General features: G+C 42.8%; 1 protein-coding gene across 2 annotated transcripts in view; it reads right to left on the minus strand.

The window, feature by feature from the left end:
- The window catches only part of ASTN1 (astrotactin 1), a 323,619-nt gene that overhangs the window by 144,684 nt on the left and 160,554 nt on the right, over nt 1–18,381 (minus strand). For both annotated transcript variants that reach the window (XM_017508838.2, XM_017508837.2), the window contains exons 6-8: nt 17,482–17,631; nt 16,303–16,470; nt 7,800–7,884 (exon numbers count right to left, since the gene is read on the minus strand). In XM_017508838.2, the coding sequence (XP_017364327.1) occupies nt 7,800–7,884; nt 16,303–16,470; nt 17,482–17,631 (403 nt within the window). The remainder of the gene's footprint in view (nt 1–7,799; nt 7,885–16,302; nt 16,471–17,481; nt 17,632–18,381) is intronic.

Raw genomic sequence — 18,381 nt, forward strand, 5'->3', positions numbered from 1 at the left:
GGTAAGCAGCACTGTAGGTGGACTCTTGCCACCACGGTGAGGAGGTGGGATGAAGGTGGATCCCTCCGTCCTGGGGAAGCCGGATGCAGAGAAGCAGGCTGTCAACCGTACACTGTCCACCTCCCATCTACAGCTGATCCCTGACTTTCAGAGTATTTTATGCCCTTCACATCGCCCTCTCCTTTAAATCTTTATTTAACCAGCTGACTTGTCTCTAATACCCAGCGGTTACTAGGAGGCTTTACTATGAGCTATGTGATCTCAAGCAAGTTACTGCACCTCTCTGGTGCTCCATTTCCCAATTAGTAAAATGCAAGGATCTTTAAAGCGGCACTTAGCCACTCGTCTACAAGCTCATTCTTACTTTCATTGGAAAAAGTTACTACACTGATAAAAGGATACCTTCTCAAAGTGTCTGGAGACTCCATGTCTTGCTTAAGAAGCATTCTTAAGTCTGGCTGCGCTTCAGAAACATTTGGGGGAGCTTGCCAAATGTACAGATTCTGGGCCCTCTCCTAGACTTGTGAAATTTAAATCTCGGGGAGGGGTGGGGGGTAGAAGTCTGAAATCAGATGATACTTAGGTAGCTGCTCTACGCGCCAGTGTGCAGGAGTCACTCATTAGGGCACATTTTGTTCTTGTAACACCCTGAGCAAACAAGAAGGTTACAATTGCCTCTAAGAGGGGAGCAAAGGGCATCGCTCAAAATGACCACAGGTTCAGCACTAGCTCATCAAGGGCCTTTGTGTAAATTAGAAAAAAAGTACCCATCTGGACAGATGTGCCCTTTGTCTCAGGGTTGGCTTGTCTTAGCAAGCATGGGTTGGGTTTCTGCCCTCCATTGCTGGAGAGATGTGCTCTTAGCCTGATGTCCTTTACAAAGAACAAAGTGTATCACTGTATTCAGCTGACTGACCACAAGGGTTTTGTGAAAATTGGTCAAGTTAAATATGTTTTCACTTGAGAAAATCCCAGAGAAGGAGGTGAAGGGTTTCCCAAGCCAACTGGAGAGGATGATCCTGTTAAGTCTGTGGAGGGAATCCTGGTAGGTGAAGATTACTTTCAAGCATTTAGTGCCTGCCTGCTCACCCAGGGAAGCGTCCTTTTTCCTTTTAAGGGACAATATTTCTACCAGAATTAGGTTTCAGCAGGGACTCCTTAGAGAAAAGAAACTGAGAACTTTAGGTTTAATTCCAAGTTCCCCTTTGGTCTGCTTGACACAGAAGAAGGTAAGAGAAAGAGTAGTCACATCTTCACTAACTTCTGGTGGAAGAAGAGAAGATAAAGGTAAAAGAGGGGGGAGAAAAGAGAGAGAGGGAGAAGAAGAGGAAGAGAGGGAGCACGAGGGAGAGGAAAAGAGAGGGAGAGGAAGAAAGAAAGGGAGGGGGAGAGAGGAAGATAGAGAGGAAGAGAGAGAGCAGGTAGAGGAAGAAAGGGAGAGGGAGAGAAAAAGAGGAGGTAGAGAAAAGAGAGAGAGAAAAAGAGAGAGAGGGAGAGAGGGAGAGGCAGAGAGAGAGAGGGAGAGGATGTGCAAGAGGGGAAGGAAAAAAGAGAAGGAGGAAGAGGTAGAATAAAATAAATGGCCAAATGAATATGCTGGAAACCATTGTTAGCAATAAGTGATAATGATGAGAGAGGAGGAGAGAGAGAGGGAGAAGAATTAAAAGAGAGCTAATGGGAAGATAATCCAATTTGTGAATGGCAAGGCAATGACAGAAGCTGGGCACAGACAGTGAAGTCTGGGCTGGAGGGCAGGAGGGGGGGCACCCAGAGATAAAGGAACAGCCACGGTCTGGTCGGCAAATCTTGTTTGAGGGGTTGGATGAAGGTGAGCGGGATAGCAGTGACATGGAAACCAGCAAAGGAGTTGGTTCCAGGGGGAACCAGCTGACTTCCAGGGGGAAGTCAGAGCCAGATGATGAGCTAGAAATAGGGAAAGAGTCAGAAATTTCCTATTTCACTACAGACTATCTGATCCCACCTGAGTCACTTCTGAAGAGACTTTAGGCTGGTCAAAGAAACCAGATGTGACCCAAGACCTGGGCTTGGAATCAGAGCTACAGCTCAACATGCCAGTCGCTGTCCTGAGAAAGTCTAAGCATTTACACTTTGACTGACAGATGGCTGAGAGGAAGTTCTTGCTCGACGTTAGGTGGCCAGGGGAAGTCAGGATTGATTTTGGATCCTTTTTAGTAACTAGTGAAGGCTGGCCTCACCTCCCGCCTTGGACTCAGAGGCAAAGATATCCTCTGGACCAGATGTGGCCTTTGACCTGTTAGTGGTCTCTAGGGAGCTGTTAAGAATGACATCTTTCAGGCGGGCCAAAATAAAATCACCTCCTGTCAAGGACATGTTTTGAGCAAGATGGAGGAGCTGAGGCTAGTCATGAGGAACACAGTCTTCATTCTTGGCTTCAAGTGGAAACTGGCTTCTATGGTTTGGGACGCTTGCTCCTTATAAAGGTATGGAATCCCTAAGCAGTCACTTCTGAGCAGGTGAGAAGTAGGAAGAAGTTGTAGAAATAGAAGGGGAGACAGTATGTGCCTGGGACAGTGGGAATGACATACGAAGGCAGCGTGGGCCATGTATGAGTGAGTGAACGTGTGTGTGCCTGTGTGCATCTACCTGGCATGGCATTGTAACTGCATTGCCTCCAGGGCAGGTAGTGAAAGGAAGAAGTATTCTGATGAGCAGGACCATTCCTGACAACAGCTTCTAACACCTTGGAGAAACACCTGCTCGTTTTCCACAGCAGGTTGCTTCCCATCTCATGAATTATTGCTCTGTCCCCATCCTTCAGCATTGAAATCTAGTGATATTTTATATTTCTCTAGTGGGGAATCTCCTTGGTGTTGCCCTCTGTATCTGAGATGCCAGAATAAGAAATCAGGCTATTATTTACTGGAAATCTTTCTGATGCATGAGTTTAACGTAATTGTGATATTCTGAAAAATGTATCTAGAGGCCCCTGGGTGCACTTTTAATTTAACCAAAAAAACATGATTATAGTCTTTCATAATCATCTCCAAAGTAGCTAAATAAATCTGTTTTTCCTCCTCTAATAATTTCATGTAAATCAATATCTCTTGCCTCCTCCACCCTCACTTATTGTTTTCAATTCCCTTCTGTGAAAATTTTCAATTTGTCCTTGTTGTCCTAGCAAACAAATATCAAACACAGACTTTAATAATCGCCGGCTGTGTGCATGCAGCCACAGGGACAGCAGGCCGAGGAGTTACTCAGTGAATTCACGCAGGGAGACAGAAGATGTGGTAAGCCATTGTGCAGGGGTAAGAACTTTCCACCCTGGGTCCAATGCCTGGCAACAGGGTCACAGGGGATGTTGTGGCAGGGAATGATTGATTTTGTTGCCAACCTCACAGACCAAGGATGTAACCTCAAACATTCCATGTTCTTTTAATAATCCATTAGAAATCTGTCATCCATGACTTTGTTTAAATCTTTCTGAAGCTATTTTTACTCTTAATGAATAGGAATTCTTGTGCAACGAATTCAATGATCTTATCATCTGCCACCTGGACCCTGTCACCTGGCCGAGCTGGAGTGACTAGCTTCACCAGTAAGACCAACACACGAATGTTTCAACCTGCCTCACTTCTCCCTGAGCAACTGTGGCAGAACTAGAGTCGCCACAGGAGATGACTGCAACCCCCTCGATTCACATGCTTTCTGCATATGGTCTCCAATTCTCTGTCATTCTTGGTTGTTTGGTCTTAAAGCCTTTTTATCTACAGGATAACTGCAGGAACATGTTTTTCTGAGGTAATCCAGATAAATAAAAGTCTAGGTAACCCCAAGAAGTTTTGTGTTTTTAAATTTGATACGAAAGGTCCTAAAAAAGTAATGTGTAGTGAGAGTAAACCTGGGACTTCCCCTTCCCTCCTGCTAGCGGTTCTAGGGTCCTGTACATGGGAGCTTTAATGTCCACAGTCTTAGTAAACAACAGCTCTTTGCTATCTAGTCTGTCATCACCTTACCCACCTCTTATCTTGTCTCTGTAAACTGAATTCTTATTTTACATTGAGCTTTTCATTTACAATTCCTGAAAAAAACCACGTTTCTCATGTCTCTGTACCTTTCTACATGCTGGTTCCCTTTGCTTAGAACGCCCTTTTTTATCTGGCAAGTAGAACAGTTCACAATCCAAATTCCCCATGAAGTCCTATTCCAGATTCTTTGACCTCACGTAAGTCACCCCTTAAACTTCAATCCCACAGACTTTTGCTCACACCTTTATTTTAATAAGTCTTAGATTTCATTGCAATTACTTGTTATGCTTTCAATTATCTGCATAGACTGTTAGTTCTTCCCGAGCAGGAACCACATTGCCTTCTATAAATAACAACCTAGCATACTATGGACCACAATAGATAATGGGGCAAATATTTGTTGAAAACACAAATGAGTGGGAGAATAAATGATGGAGTGGTGACAGGACCACTATAAACAATCTGGCTTCCTGTCCTGCACATACTCACACACATACACACACACCATACAGTCACACATATACCACATGTACACACATAATGCACAGGCACCACCCACACCCACATACACACTACACACACACACACACACACACACACACACACAGCATACATGCACACACACATACACACACATGCACATTCAGGACCAGGTAACTAGAACGAGGCAGAGGCTGGTTAAAGTTGCAGGTGTCACTCCTCTCCCTCAAAAAAAAAAAAAAAATCAATTTGTAACTTCTTGTATTAGTGTCCTTGATCAATTTTTTCTTCCTTGTCTGAAAGTTATAAAGGCTTATTGCTACTTTTCTCCTCGTACACTGACCTTGGTATTTCACTAAAAAAATTGTTTTAAAACTATTACTGGCCTAGGGTTTGGTTGTTCTACTTCAAAAAACTGTTGAGCTATTTTAATGTATGCAATACAAGAATGTGAAGTGAAAAACATTCATACATGGGCTGCTTGCCTCCACTTCAGGAGAATTAAATAAAATATTCAGGAAAATCAGACATACCATTGATTTTTCCATAACACACCAATATGTATCATTAGTTGGCAATCTGTCAGACCGTTTTCGAGTGACAGTCTTCATGTTCAAACCAATTGCTATTAATTTTGTGAGAATCATTTAAAGAAATATGGTATCAGATCGCTGATTTAAATCAAGATGTATGGCACCTTATACTTTACAGTTACCTTGTCATTTTATGAGGAAAAATACAGTCATTTGTCTGGCGCTTTTTAAATACCACATACATATAAACTCACACTGCTTATCGTTCCTGGTTCCATTATTCTCAAGGTAGTCACTTTTTCTCCTCCTCCTAACTGTTGCTCCATTATTTTATTAGTGTCCAAAATGAGACCTCATAGACAGTGATGATCATAGAATAATGGAAATTAAAGACGGAAATGATAGATTAGGTCTTCATGTCTATTTCCTGGGGCTAATGTTCCTGTCAGTCTGTAACTCACTGCTTTAGCCTGCCTTGTTTTAAATGACACTTATGCTGGGGCCTCAACTATTTCCCTTGAGGCTCTTGTCTGTATCCTAAGACTGTCTCTACATACAGCCAGAGGGAAGGATGAAGGCTTATGCAATTATCAAGTCCAGTCAGACCCATCCTCCCATGAGCTGTCTATAAGGCGAGGGATGTGGAGGCTTGAGCGATTCACCACCAAATCCAATCACTCCAGTGAGCCAGCCTGGATCACTCAGGGCCAAAGTGAAATGATGTTTTGTCATTGCTGTCATTTCTCCAGCAGCAAGTCAGCAGCTAAGAGATAGAGACTGGTCATCTATCACCACTTACACTATTTTAATCAGTAAGAACCATAGTCAACTGTGATTCTTAGCCATCCCATAAGCTAAAATTTTGGATCCCCAGATACTATGCCAACATTTCAGTGGCAAAGAGGGTAAGGGAACTCCATAGAATTTAAATAGCCAGTGGTATTATTCATTGATATCCCACTGCACTTCTATCAGCCAAACCCTCTGCCCTTTTCCCCAGTCTTTCAATAACAGGCTGCCTCCTATGTAGCTGCCCTTCTACAAACACCTTCCTCTAAATGTTGTGGGCTGTCTCTGTAATATGACCTCAAATTCTGTCAAAACTGAGCAATCCTTCACTTTCACAAACAGAAAAATTTCATGGCATTTTGACTTCCCCAAGTTTTCTAACCTGTGACTCAGATTTCCTTTCCCTAACTTCATTCTCTCTTGTCCTTATCCCTCAACTTCAACCCGTTTCAGAACATTTGCCCTCTCCTGACATCTATGGGCATCTATCACGCCTTGACTTAGTCATAAGCTGGCTAAGTTCTAAGAGTTGAGTTCTTCTATCCCTTTATCATAAATCACTCCCTTAGACTCTTCAATCATTTTTACTGCTCTTCTCCAAATGCTCACCCATTTGTCACCATATTTATTGCTTTGAGAGTCCAGAACTACATTCAATATTCTAGGTTTGGTCTCGTCAGAATCACATGGAAGGGACATATCATTGACCTCAGGGATGTGAGTCCTCCATGGCAATGTCTGAAATGACACTGGTTTCTTTTTTCCCCGTCAAGCTGCAAATATGTATCTAACTTGCAATCCAAGCAACCACTCCAAGATGCCTTTTGCCTTGATTTCTTTCTAGTTTTCTCTGTTCCATTGATGCTATTAGTAGTTCGTATTTATTGATCCCCTTCTCATCCCACCCTCCTTCAGGACCCAGCCAATGTAGAAAGTAAACTCTCAGCATCTAAAATAAAGTAGAAAGTTGCATTTAAAAAGTAATAGAGGGCAGGGCACAGTAGCTCATGCCAATAATCCCAGCACTTAGGGAGGCTGAGGCAGGAGGACAGCTTGAGGCCAGGAGTTGAATGTTACTGTGAGCTATGATTATGCCACTACACGCCAGCCTGGGCAACAGAGCAAGACAATGTTACAGATTTAAAAAAAAAAAAAAAAAAAAAAAAAAAAAAAAAAAAAAAAAAAAAAAAAAAAAAAAAAAAAAAAAAAAAAAGAAAAAAAAAAAAAAAAAAAAAAAAAAAAAAAAAAAAAGGGCAATAGAAAGTGAATAGTGGGATGCTTGCACAATGTGAATGTACTTAATGCCACTGAACTGTATCCTTAAAAATGGTTAAATGATACATTGTATGCTATGTATTTTTCATCCCAATAAAAATATTCAAAATGTAAAAAATAAAAAAGGAATAGACAAGATAACTACTTTGTCCCACTTGTGTGTGTCTAGGGGAAAACAAAAGTCTCATTGAGAAATGATAATTGGGGATCAGGCAAAATTACTCTCTTATTCAACACAGAGTACTTCCTGAGTCTCTGTATGTCACCCCTGCTGACAGTCCTGGTGAAAACAAATTTCCACTCATGTCAGTCTTGCAAAGCTCATCAGGATCTGGGAGAGCTACACTGGAGTCTCTGTGGCTTCATGTGTCTCCAAACAAAATCATCAGCTAAATTCTGCCTGTGGAATCCTCGTGGCTGGCAGCAGTGTGAAAAGGAAGAGAGGGACAGCTTGATTTTCAGATCCCAGCTGGAAGCTGCAGGGCTGCGAGTCAGAGGCATCATCTCTTGACTCGTAAATGGAGAAAAAGATGATATGGACGTCACTGGAATGGTATAAATATGGAAAGGCATAGTGACATTTTTACCCATTTGCTGTTCAGAATATAGCCACCCTTTAGCTCTATTCCTCTCCATGCAGTTACTCCACATCATGTCTGTGTCAGAAGCAGTGACATGTGGGAGCCAGTTAAGTCGTCACATCCTCACTTACCCCTGGTTCGTCCCCCATTCGTTCCGAATGCAAAGGTGCTTATGTACTGGATCCTTCATGTAGCCTTCGTAGCAGAGGCATTCCCCTTAGAAGCAGGGTAAGGAGGAAGAAAGAGAAACATGAAGGAATTGATTAACATGTCTGTGCTTGTAAAAATTTACATGAAATAGGATAAACCCTCACTCTGATATTAGCATGAGTTATGTCATATACTCCCCTCTCTACCACTCACATAAATGAATATTCCCATCAATCTCTCCACTTTCCAGTATGTGATAATTTTCACTAGAAGAGGAATCTAACATTTAGAAAGCACCTATTATATGTAATCTGTAAGCACAAAGACCAACAATCCTTTGAGGAAAAGGGGACTTTGTCATCTTTATTTTATCAATGCCCAGTATATCACAAGACACATACTAGATAATAATAATGTTTAAAAACTGCATAAGTGAATTATTTCACCAAATATTTCTAGGAATCTTAGAAAGTAGGTATTACCGGCTATGTTATGCTAATGGGAAAAACAGGCTTGAGAAAAATGAAGACTTGTAGACAGCTTATAAGTGACAGAGTTAATATTTGCGCCTATGTCTGTCTGATTCCAGACTTTTTTCTCCCATCATGCCAGGCTGCAAGCTCACAGAACAGCTACTACATATACAGGAGGCCTCTTAAATCTATTATGGCTTTAGAGGAACTCTGGGTTTTAGCTTTTAAGTAAAAATGATTAATTATCTGGGAGTGGGTCACCAGAAGAATCATCTACAATTCCATATTTGTTTAGAATATCACTAGTTTCATTATAATTTGTTATTCCATTAGCATACCAAGGAATCCGTGAATCTTCTGGAATTTCACGCAAAACCGTATATGTGCGTATATGCACTTTTTTTGAGGCAGAGTTCCATAACATTCATCTGATTGACAAGTAAATCCAAGATCCCCAAAAGATTAAGAATCATTACTCTATTTACTACTGATTTTGAAGAAAATTGTTGCTTCCTCCTTATATTAATAATTTTTTATGCAATAACATGTAGCCTAAACTACTGAGGCCAGTTACAACACCAGTTCCTACTATTTTAATGTCTGGTTATTTAATTTATAACTTGTGAAAGAATAAAGTGTGACTTTCTGAAATTTGTAAATAACAAAGGTGCCATGTCCTACTGAAATGATGGGCATACCATTTCTTTAACTCTCAAGAAAGAAGCACTTTAAGAGGATATAAATAGAATAATAGCTTTGAGTGCTATTTTCTCTTTCTGAAGATAAAACCCAATAAAAATGAAGTGAAGGGGCCTCACAGTTAAGGGGGAAGGTACTGGAGAGGGCCTGAGCAAAACCTTTTTTTTTTTTTAGCATCTTAGCCATTCGTTTCAAGATTGACCTACATGCGACTATCCATCAGAGCCTCACCACCAGATCACACCATTTTTGTTCCCCCATAGCTGTTCAGCTCAATGTGCTGAGGAGTAGAGTGAAAACCTCTTCATTTGTAAAAAAAAAAAAAAAAAAAAAAAAATACACAGGGAGTATTTGATCAGGACATTGTCTCCCGTATGGTGAATTCTGGCTTCCACATGGGCTGCATCCATAGGTTCAAGTTCATTGGCTTTAGTGGTACTGAGCTGTATCTAGAAATGGTCAGGGGGCTCTGAGTCAAAAATAGAAAAACAGGGCTCGAAATCAGGTGGCTGAGGTTAAGGTTTGTGGATGAAGGCTGTTTACCTGATGAAAGGAAAGATAAAGAAGGCAATTACTGGGAAGGGCAAAAGAAGAGAGTGCCAGGAGCCTGGCCTCACACCTTCTCAATTCCAAAGAAAGCATGGGTGCTAGACTATAAGCTACACAGGGCAAAACCAGGAACGAGGTTAGTCTTCTTTGACAAATGCTGTGCAGTAGAAAATAAACAAATTAATTAATGGATTAGCCCTATATTTACAGATATTTATACCCCACCCCCAAAAGGCAAATATGTAAGCCAATAAATGGGTCAAGGTCTCAAATATGCTTCTCCCTTAGGGAAAAATACTCCCCTGGTTGTCCTTGTGTGAACAATTAGCCATGGGTATAATATTTAGAAGCAGGAAGTAATCTTATAGTTTGTCAAAGCCATCACTCTGACTTTTAGAATGGTCTCAGCTAGACACCTTGCCTAGAATTAGGGATTGACAAAAACGGGAGTTCTCTCCCACATTTGATACCTAGTTACCACAAAACATGCAAAAATAAATGCACTAACAACTCAGAGTTCAAGCTAAGCCTTATTTTCCTAATGACAGCAATACCTAGCATTTGTATAGTACATTTACCTTCTCAAATTGCCTTCATAGTCATTATCCCCTTATGAGGCTTCTATCACTTATTACAATGTGGGGACAGACTGCCAACAATCATTCAAGCTTTCCTCCATGTAACGGCAGCCTCAGCCCAAAGTCCAAGAAACAGAGAAATTTTCAAATGCATCATGCTAGACTTTGAGGATCTCCAAAATTTGCCTCTCACAGGATCCTCATTTCTGGAACCCACCAAACGTCCCTTGTCTATATTCCTCCACAAAACCAGTTTGGCCATCTCCAGCGAAAGGAGTTCAGACTTGATGAGGGAAGTTGCTATGGCAACCAACTGCTAAATCTTGACTTTAAGAGGGGTTTCATGAAAGCACAGGCTCCGACTGTTAGCTGTGAATTTTAAAGACCCCACAAGGGTGTTGGATGCCCTCCTAAGCTAGAAGTATTGCAGTCTCCGCATCTGCTGTGACAGATGGCAGGAACGCATGAGGCGCCGACTCCATGGTGGTGTACATAGGACTCCAACAGAGAGACATGTCATGGTACGGAGGAGAGCCCAGCCAGATAGAGTGTGCCCTGCAGGAGCACTCAGGCAACCACACTGCCAAAGAGAAGAGGGCCTGAAAGGTGGTCGGTGCAGGGTCTGGAGACAGCTGCACTTGATTTGTGCTTGGTACCCTGACAGTAGACACCTCGAGGTACCTTGGATGATGGACAGTGCCTTTGGTCACTTCCCATTCTACAGCTGAAGGACTAAGGCACAAATCTCATTCAAAGATTAAAGAAGAACCTTGGAGCTAGGGAACCTCAGACATGGCTGGGCTCACCAAGTTCTCCATGAGGAAAATGCAGAGCAAGGCCAATGCCCTTAGCCACTTCTGTGCTTCAGCTAGGGGGTGGCTTTTATGAAATGAAATTGGGTATGCTCCTTCTGAAAAGGGAAGTCTTTGTAAGATATCTCGTAACTAATTGTCTGGTCTCCCTTTCCAGTGGAGACAACAGAAAAGAGGCAAGTCCAGGGTCAAATAGCCCCAAGCAACTCTGGGAAGGGAGTCAGAGGGAAGTGGGCCAAAAGAACATCCTGAAGCAATGTGGTTTAATGGAGACACACAGGGAGTGTAGAACACGTGGGCAATCCAGGTAGCAGCAACAAAATGAAGACTGAGCTACCCTGCCAAATTAGGTTAAAAAAAAAACACACACACAAAAGGTTAGAGAGAAAGGCAGTGGTTCAGAGTAAGCAAAGAAGAGGGGAGCTGGTTTGAGTCTGGGAAGTGTGTTGGATGCCCCTCAGCAGGTTTATACATTTCCACATGGGTGGGTCTGGCCTACGGAAAGACGTGGGACAGAAGAGATTTCAGTGAACATCTTGGATAAAGATTAAAACTTAATTTAGCTGGAAAGCCTGTGCTCCTTGCAGAACCAGAAAAGGTATATATCTTGAAAGGGGCAATGAGGGTCAGTGGCCAGGATTGATGGGGGCTGTGAAATGAAGCAGGTATGTGAAGCCTCCACAGCTGTCCATACGGCAGAACAAAGGACAGGGAGAGGAAGAGAAAAGTCACTGAAACCAGGTAATCTGTGTCTCCATCAAAAAACAAAACCGAAACAATCAAACAAATATACAACCATAACAACAACAACAAAAAAATCCTTGCAAAGTGCAGGGAAAGTCAACCTCTGCCTGGATCCAGGGAGCACTAAGCCATGCAGCCCTAGCGCTTTGCTATTAGCCTCACTTAATCAGAGGCACACCTAGGGTTACAAACCTGGGGACATGTGGGAAAGAATGTCAGGGTACAGCTGGCAAAGGGCTTCATTCGGGGCCTGGGGCTCTGCTACAGCCACATGGAAGTGAAACAACTCTAAGCCTTCCACCTTAATTCCTTTCCTGCAGCTTGAGCAGTGGGGACAGCTTTGAATAATGGTCAGGAGTGTGAGTTCTGAGTCAGGCAGCCTGAGTTTGAAGTCCAGCTAGGTAATTAACTAGGTAAGTGATCTTGGGCAGATAAGTCAACAACGTTGTGAAATGGGGATAAGAGTACCATCTACTTCATAGTGTTGCAGGGAAGCTCCAATTACATAATTTAAGTAAAGCACAATGCCTGACAGATAGTGAGCTCTCAAACATCACCTATCCTTGTTTTCATTGAAAACCATTTTTTCTAGGCATTTCCCCCTGGTCTCCCCTGACCTGGAAGGGCACACAGTAGGCTTTCTGAAATTGCAATGAACCCAACTCACATGCATGCTGAATTCCCAAAAAACCAAATGCTAGGAACATAAATTGTCATAGAATGAGAACTGTTAGAAGAGGTCACGGTGCTCAGCAGAAGATTGGGAATGGCAGGCATACCTTGGGGTACCAGCCTACCATTTCTCAAGTTCATCCAAGGTCAAACTGGAAAGCCTGTGGGCCCTTGATGATCATAAGAACATTTGCTAGTGCTTACTATATCCCATGCATTGGGCTGAGAGCTCTAGGTACATTACATTCCTCCCAGGTAGCATGTTGCTAGAACAGAAATATAGACAGGAGCTAGAATGCAAAACAGATCAGCAAGTTTTCTCTAGGTCCAGTTCTTCCACAGATTCCTGATACATCTTTAGAAGGTCTATAAATTGCCCAAGCAGGATATAAAGAGGGAGCGTAACAATGCTTTTCCTTTCTCTCTCTGTCTTTTCTTATTTATTTATTTATTTTTGAGACAGGGTCTCATTCTGTCACTCTGGCTGGAGTGCAATGGTGCAATCTTGGCTCACTGCAGCCTCAACCTCCTAAACTCAAGCAATGCCTTTGCCTTAGCCTCCCGAGTAGCTGGGACTACAGGCGTTTCACCACCATGCCTGTCTCATTTGTTGTATCTTTATTAGGGGTTTATGCCATGTTGTTCAGGCTGGCCTCGAATTCCTGAGCTCAAGCAATGTGCCTCCCTCAGCCTCCCAAAATGCTGGGATTGTAGGCATGAGCTGCCGCACCCAGCCCATCTTTGTCTCTTCTCTCCTGTTAGTGTATCAGTTTTCTATTGCTACAGTTTATACCACAACATAGTGGTTTAAAACAACATAAATTTACTATATCACCAGAAGTTTAACATGAGTTTCACTGGGCTAAAATCAAGGTATCTATACGGCTATGTTACCTTCTGGAGGCAGCATGGGAGAAATCTATTTTGTGTGTTCTTGCCTTTTCCCGCTTTTAGAGGCTGCTGACATTCCTTGGCTCATGTCTCCATATTCAAAGTCTGTAATGGCTGGTTGAGTCCTCATCACATCACATCACTCTGACCTTCTCTTCTGCCTCCCTGTTTCACTTTTAAGAATGCTTGTGATTTCATTGTGACTACCCAGGTCATCTTCCTCCCCAAATCTCCCTACTTTAAAGCCAGTTGTTTAGCAACCTCCATTCCATACTCATCATTCATTCTCTTTTGCCATGGAACATGACACATTCACAGGTCCTGGGGATGAGAATGTGGACAACTTTGGGAACACATTATTGTGTCTCTCACACCTGGTGTTCTGGAGCATGATGCAGGTGATGGGTAAACAGAGATTCACTTTGGGATGATCTTAGTAAGGATGCCTGAGGAGATCTCCAGGCACCAGGAGGCTGCTCCTTTGCAGTGACTGAGCATCTGTGTTTGTGTGTTTGTGTGTGTGTATGTATGTGTGTGTGTGTGTGTGTGTGTCTAAAAGTACACAAGTGCACTGCGCAGCTTCATGCATCCATATGGGCAGACCCCTCAGTATGGCTGGGAAAGCACATGTCCCAACACTATGACATTTCCAAGTAAGCTAGCTAGAGGATTTCAAAAATAACGTCGACTTGACTCGAAGCCAATTCCCACACTCAGCTCTTTGGAGAAAGGCTCTGGGATGGAGTGTGGGAGGCGATAAAGTTTCTTTCTGATGAGCATGTGGGATGACCACATCACCAGTGCTTTCCAATTCCAGCATTCATGAAAATGAGAGTCTTTGCAGAACTGTTTCTCAGCTACTACCCAAAATGAAGATGCTGCACCTTAGTTTTGTCTTGGGGTTTGGGAATCTTATTTTTAGTCTTCCTCTGTGACTTTCCAATTGGAAATTCATTCATTGTCACAGACACTGAGAAGCCATTAGCAGGGGAGGGGCTTCCCAAAGTCATTTTCAGCAAGGATTAGAAATGAGACATCTGGAAGGGACTGAAGAGTTGATGGGAGAGCTTGCTGTAGACAAGCAGCTTTCTGGCACACAGAACGGTAATGCTTAGTAATGGTTGTTGCTTAAATAGTTTTGAATGACAAATATGTTGGATCTGACATATCTGAGGAAATTAAGCAACCTTTATAATCCCACCTTTGTAGATTTCATGATAAATGAAACACAGACTCTGCTTTAGGTAGCTGTGGGACTTTGGGCAAATCATGTAACTTCTTAAGGAATTCAAATGTGAATGTAAAGAATAGAGGCAGTTTATCACTGAAACCCCTCCAAGCATAAAGCAACAGTCCTTTCTTTTCACACATGTAACTAAAGGTGCTTCCTTTTCTTTAAAATACAAGTAGGAGCATCTAAAGTTCCTCTAGGGATCAAGCTTCTTTCAGAAGTGAGTTTAACAACTGAGATTGTCCCAAATACTTTTAATCCAAGCCAGCTGGAGAACTAGGGTACCAGAGACTAGCTCAGTTGCATGGAGAGCACCTACCTCTGAGATTAGCTCTTTTTAATTTCTCCTGAGCACACTAGCTTTTGGGCATGGTACACAGCCCATCTGTTTGGTTTGGTGTTTGCCTGACAGCGTGGGAGGAGCAGCAAGTAAGCACAGTCTTCGACTTCAGATGTTTAAAATGTTGTACTTTCTCCTCCATATGGGGGCCTAGAATCTCTGTGATGGGCCCACATAAAACAACTTTAACACCTAAGACGGTGAATTTTAGATGTTTCAGTTACCTGTTACTGTCCCAGAGGGATCTAGTCATAGATTACAACATAAGTAAGGGTTAGATATCTTAGATGCATCCTCTATTAAGATCTCTCCACCTCAGCACCTGAACAAAATGCGAGTGTGGTGGGATGGGGTGGGGGGTGTTGAGGGCGCTGGTTGCACATGATATACAAAAAGCTTCAGGGGCTGGGCCCCGACTCTAGCAACATTTCGCTTGGGAATCTTAGATATCATTTTAATGCCGTCCTTTGCTCTAAGGGATCATACTACTTTGGGAAGGATCTATTTGTGGTACTGAATTTACCAAAAACAGGTCTTTGTAGAAATTACTGTAGGTAAATGCCTTCTACAATGAAAGTGCAAAGCAGCCTGAAATAAGAGATCCTTGCTCCTACCTATGTTTGAACTCAAGGAGCAATGGGAGAGTTCTAATTTATGCCATACCTGAATTTGGACCCTCCAAAAGGGTCCATTTGATAGTCTAACACACTTGAAGATGTTTCTATTCTTTGACCCAGTACTCTCTCACTAGGATTTATCTGAAGAAAATAACTTCAGATATGTCCAGCATTTATGTGAAAAGATGTTCATTTTAATAGTATTTATAAAAATTAAAAATTTAAAGCATCCTAAATGTCAAATAATAGCGAACTGTTTAAATGAGCTATGATATAGACATACAATGGAATACCAAATGGCCATTAAAAGTATGTGTTGGAGGATTATTTAATGATTCTGAAAAAGTTATGACAGAATGTTAAGTAAAAAAAGCAGGAAAACTCTACTAGACTTAGTATGCTTCTAAGAAGCTTCTAAAAATCATGCATTGGAAAAAGATCGGAAGAAAGGACATTAAAATTTTAAAAGTGATTTATCCAGATGGAAATACAGATGATTATAATTTTCTTCTATAAACTTTTCTAATTTTTAAAAAATTTTCTACAATAAACATGCATTAATTTTATCATCATAAAATGCCTAACCCCAGTAGTTAAATATCCCGACTGTGTGAAAAATGGGTTACGGAAGTCATCCTAAAACTGAGTTTTCTGGCTTGGGACTGCATTAGGATCCTTCCAAGTCTTCTGCCAGAAAATGACCACAGTTTTAGCCAACATGCTCTGTGGCCCAACCACATGCTGGCCACCCACATGGTCTAGGCTTGAGATGGCAATGAGACAGTGGAGTTGAGGAGGCATAGTATGAATCTCAAGGGAGTGATTGTAACAGGCATGATCTCTCTGACAGTTACCCACTGCCCGGTGCTCCCGCCTACCAGTTTCAGGGTCGCATTGGTGTTCACAGGGGTCCAGGAGCCGCCGGGCACAGAGGTCCATGGCCCAGGGCCCGCTGGAGTTCTGCTGAGAGAAGAGAACCACTTGGGCAGGGTTCAACCAGTCACTGGCATCCAGCTGGCTCCCCTCCAGCAAGATGAAGCGGCTCCCTGCAGGGTGACAGAAAGGAAGCATGCCTATGTGTGCACACACAGCATCCATCCACAAGCCATGGAAGACAGGGAAACACCAACCTCAGAATTAGTACCAACCAGAGATCCTAACTCTCACCATTCCTAGCCCATCACTAGCCCCAGAGCAAGGGATCAGCAGACAGAAGCGGGGCCATCACTCAGGCCTCTGTGAGGACAGGGACATTGAACTCTCCAGCCAGAGTCCCCTGCTGCCTTGCCCCATTCCATCTTTCCAGGATGTTCCTAAGGAATATAGGGACAGAGGAGCTCTGTGGTGGCCATGGTGTGGCTCCATCAGACCCAGCCACAGGCACTGGCACTCCTCCAAGGAGCAGAGGCTGCTGCCTGTCTTCACGGGCTATGACAATTGCAGGCCCTCTAACACTATGTGAACAGTCCCCACCTATTTCCAGCTTTACAGCAACTCAGAGAACAGACATTAACAAGTCAATTAGGTGCTCAGGGCTTAAATGATTCAGGGACTCTCAGAACCTATATTACTCCCTCATTATATTGGGGTCCCCTTGGATGAAAGTAAATTATGACTTCTGAGTTCTAGGCTTACAGCAAGTTACTACAATTAAGAATTTATCACCCAGGCATACCAAACCAAAGCATGGCTAATTCTTAACACCTCTACTATTCCACTTAGCTTTTTCCTTTCAAAGGCTTAGGGAGTCTTGGTGTCTTCCTATGTGTAGCCAGTGGGCTCTGCATTTCTCTTCAAAGACCAAGACATGTTAAAAACAAACAAAAATGGGAGAGGGCATAGAGAAGAAGAGGTGACTGCTTTAGTTTATTATTTAACCTGCTTTCCTAGTTCATTTATGGGCAATCCAATCGTGTCCTAATCCTTACTTATTTCAGTTTAGTTTTCCTCTGATGGAGTAATAGGTAACAGTGACTCCTATCTTCTCTAGCCTTTGCCCAATCAGAAAACCTTCCTCTTTGGAGGGCAAGGTCGCATCCTCAGAAGAATGGGCTCACCATCAGCAATCAGGTGCTCAGGGACATGCAGGGTGATCTTGACCACAAGCGGGCAGCTGACATGAGAGGAGCACACAAGGCCAATCACACAGCTGGTGATGCTGATCAGGGTCAAGGTGGTCTTATTCACAGGACTTCGGGGAGATCCCACTGAAAGCAAGACAAAAGCAAGATACATGGTGGTAAAAAGCTTGGCATTCAGAGTCCAAGTTGGCTTTTTGCTGCCCATCCTGGCAAACAGGGGAGATAGCTGGCAAAACTAGCCTATGGAGGGAACTGTCTCTGGCTGCATGACCTTAGTGACCTTCTTCCTCACAGACACCCAGATGCCATGCCATCAGCTGGAGTCAGAGGGGACTTGGCCAACTGGTGGCCCTCAAGGTCACTGATAGCCATTTTCACTCTTCCTGGGCCAAGTTCACAGGAGAAATAATAGAGGGGGCATTTTCTCGCCCTTACTGAGCTCCAGGCTCTTGCCAAGGGTGGGAGGGATGCTTTAATCCCACAGGGTACCTCTCATCACTCTTCACAGAGGACACTCTGCACAGAGCAGCTCCACCCGTATGGTGCACACTGCTGCTCCAGAAGGAACTTCCTGAGCTGGAAGAGCTTGTGCTTACTCTATGGGCAAGAGTCCTACCAAGTGACTTTTACTCTGTGGGACCTGGAATGAGGAAAACGAGGAACGTCTGCTCCATATAAGCAGACAACGTTGTCACACCAGAATGCTCTCCACAGTCCTGTAATCATTGGAGGAAATAATCATTGCTGAAGATTAAGAAACACTCCCAGGAGGTGGAAATAGGGATAGGGAGGGAAGGTTGTTTTGTTTCTTTATTTTTTTTTTGTACCACTGTTATACTTCTTTAATTTTTTGTTTCTTGGCTTTTTTTTTTTTTT

Source organism: Cebus imitator, unplaced genomic scaffold (assembly GCF_001604975.1).
Source record: "Cebus imitator isolate Cc_AM_T3 unplaced genomic scaffold, Cebus_imitator-1.0 Scaffold402, whole genome shotgun sequence".
In the NCBI taxonomy this organism is placed as follows: Eukaryota; Metazoa; Chordata; class Mammalia; order Primates; family Cebidae; genus Cebus; species Cebus imitator.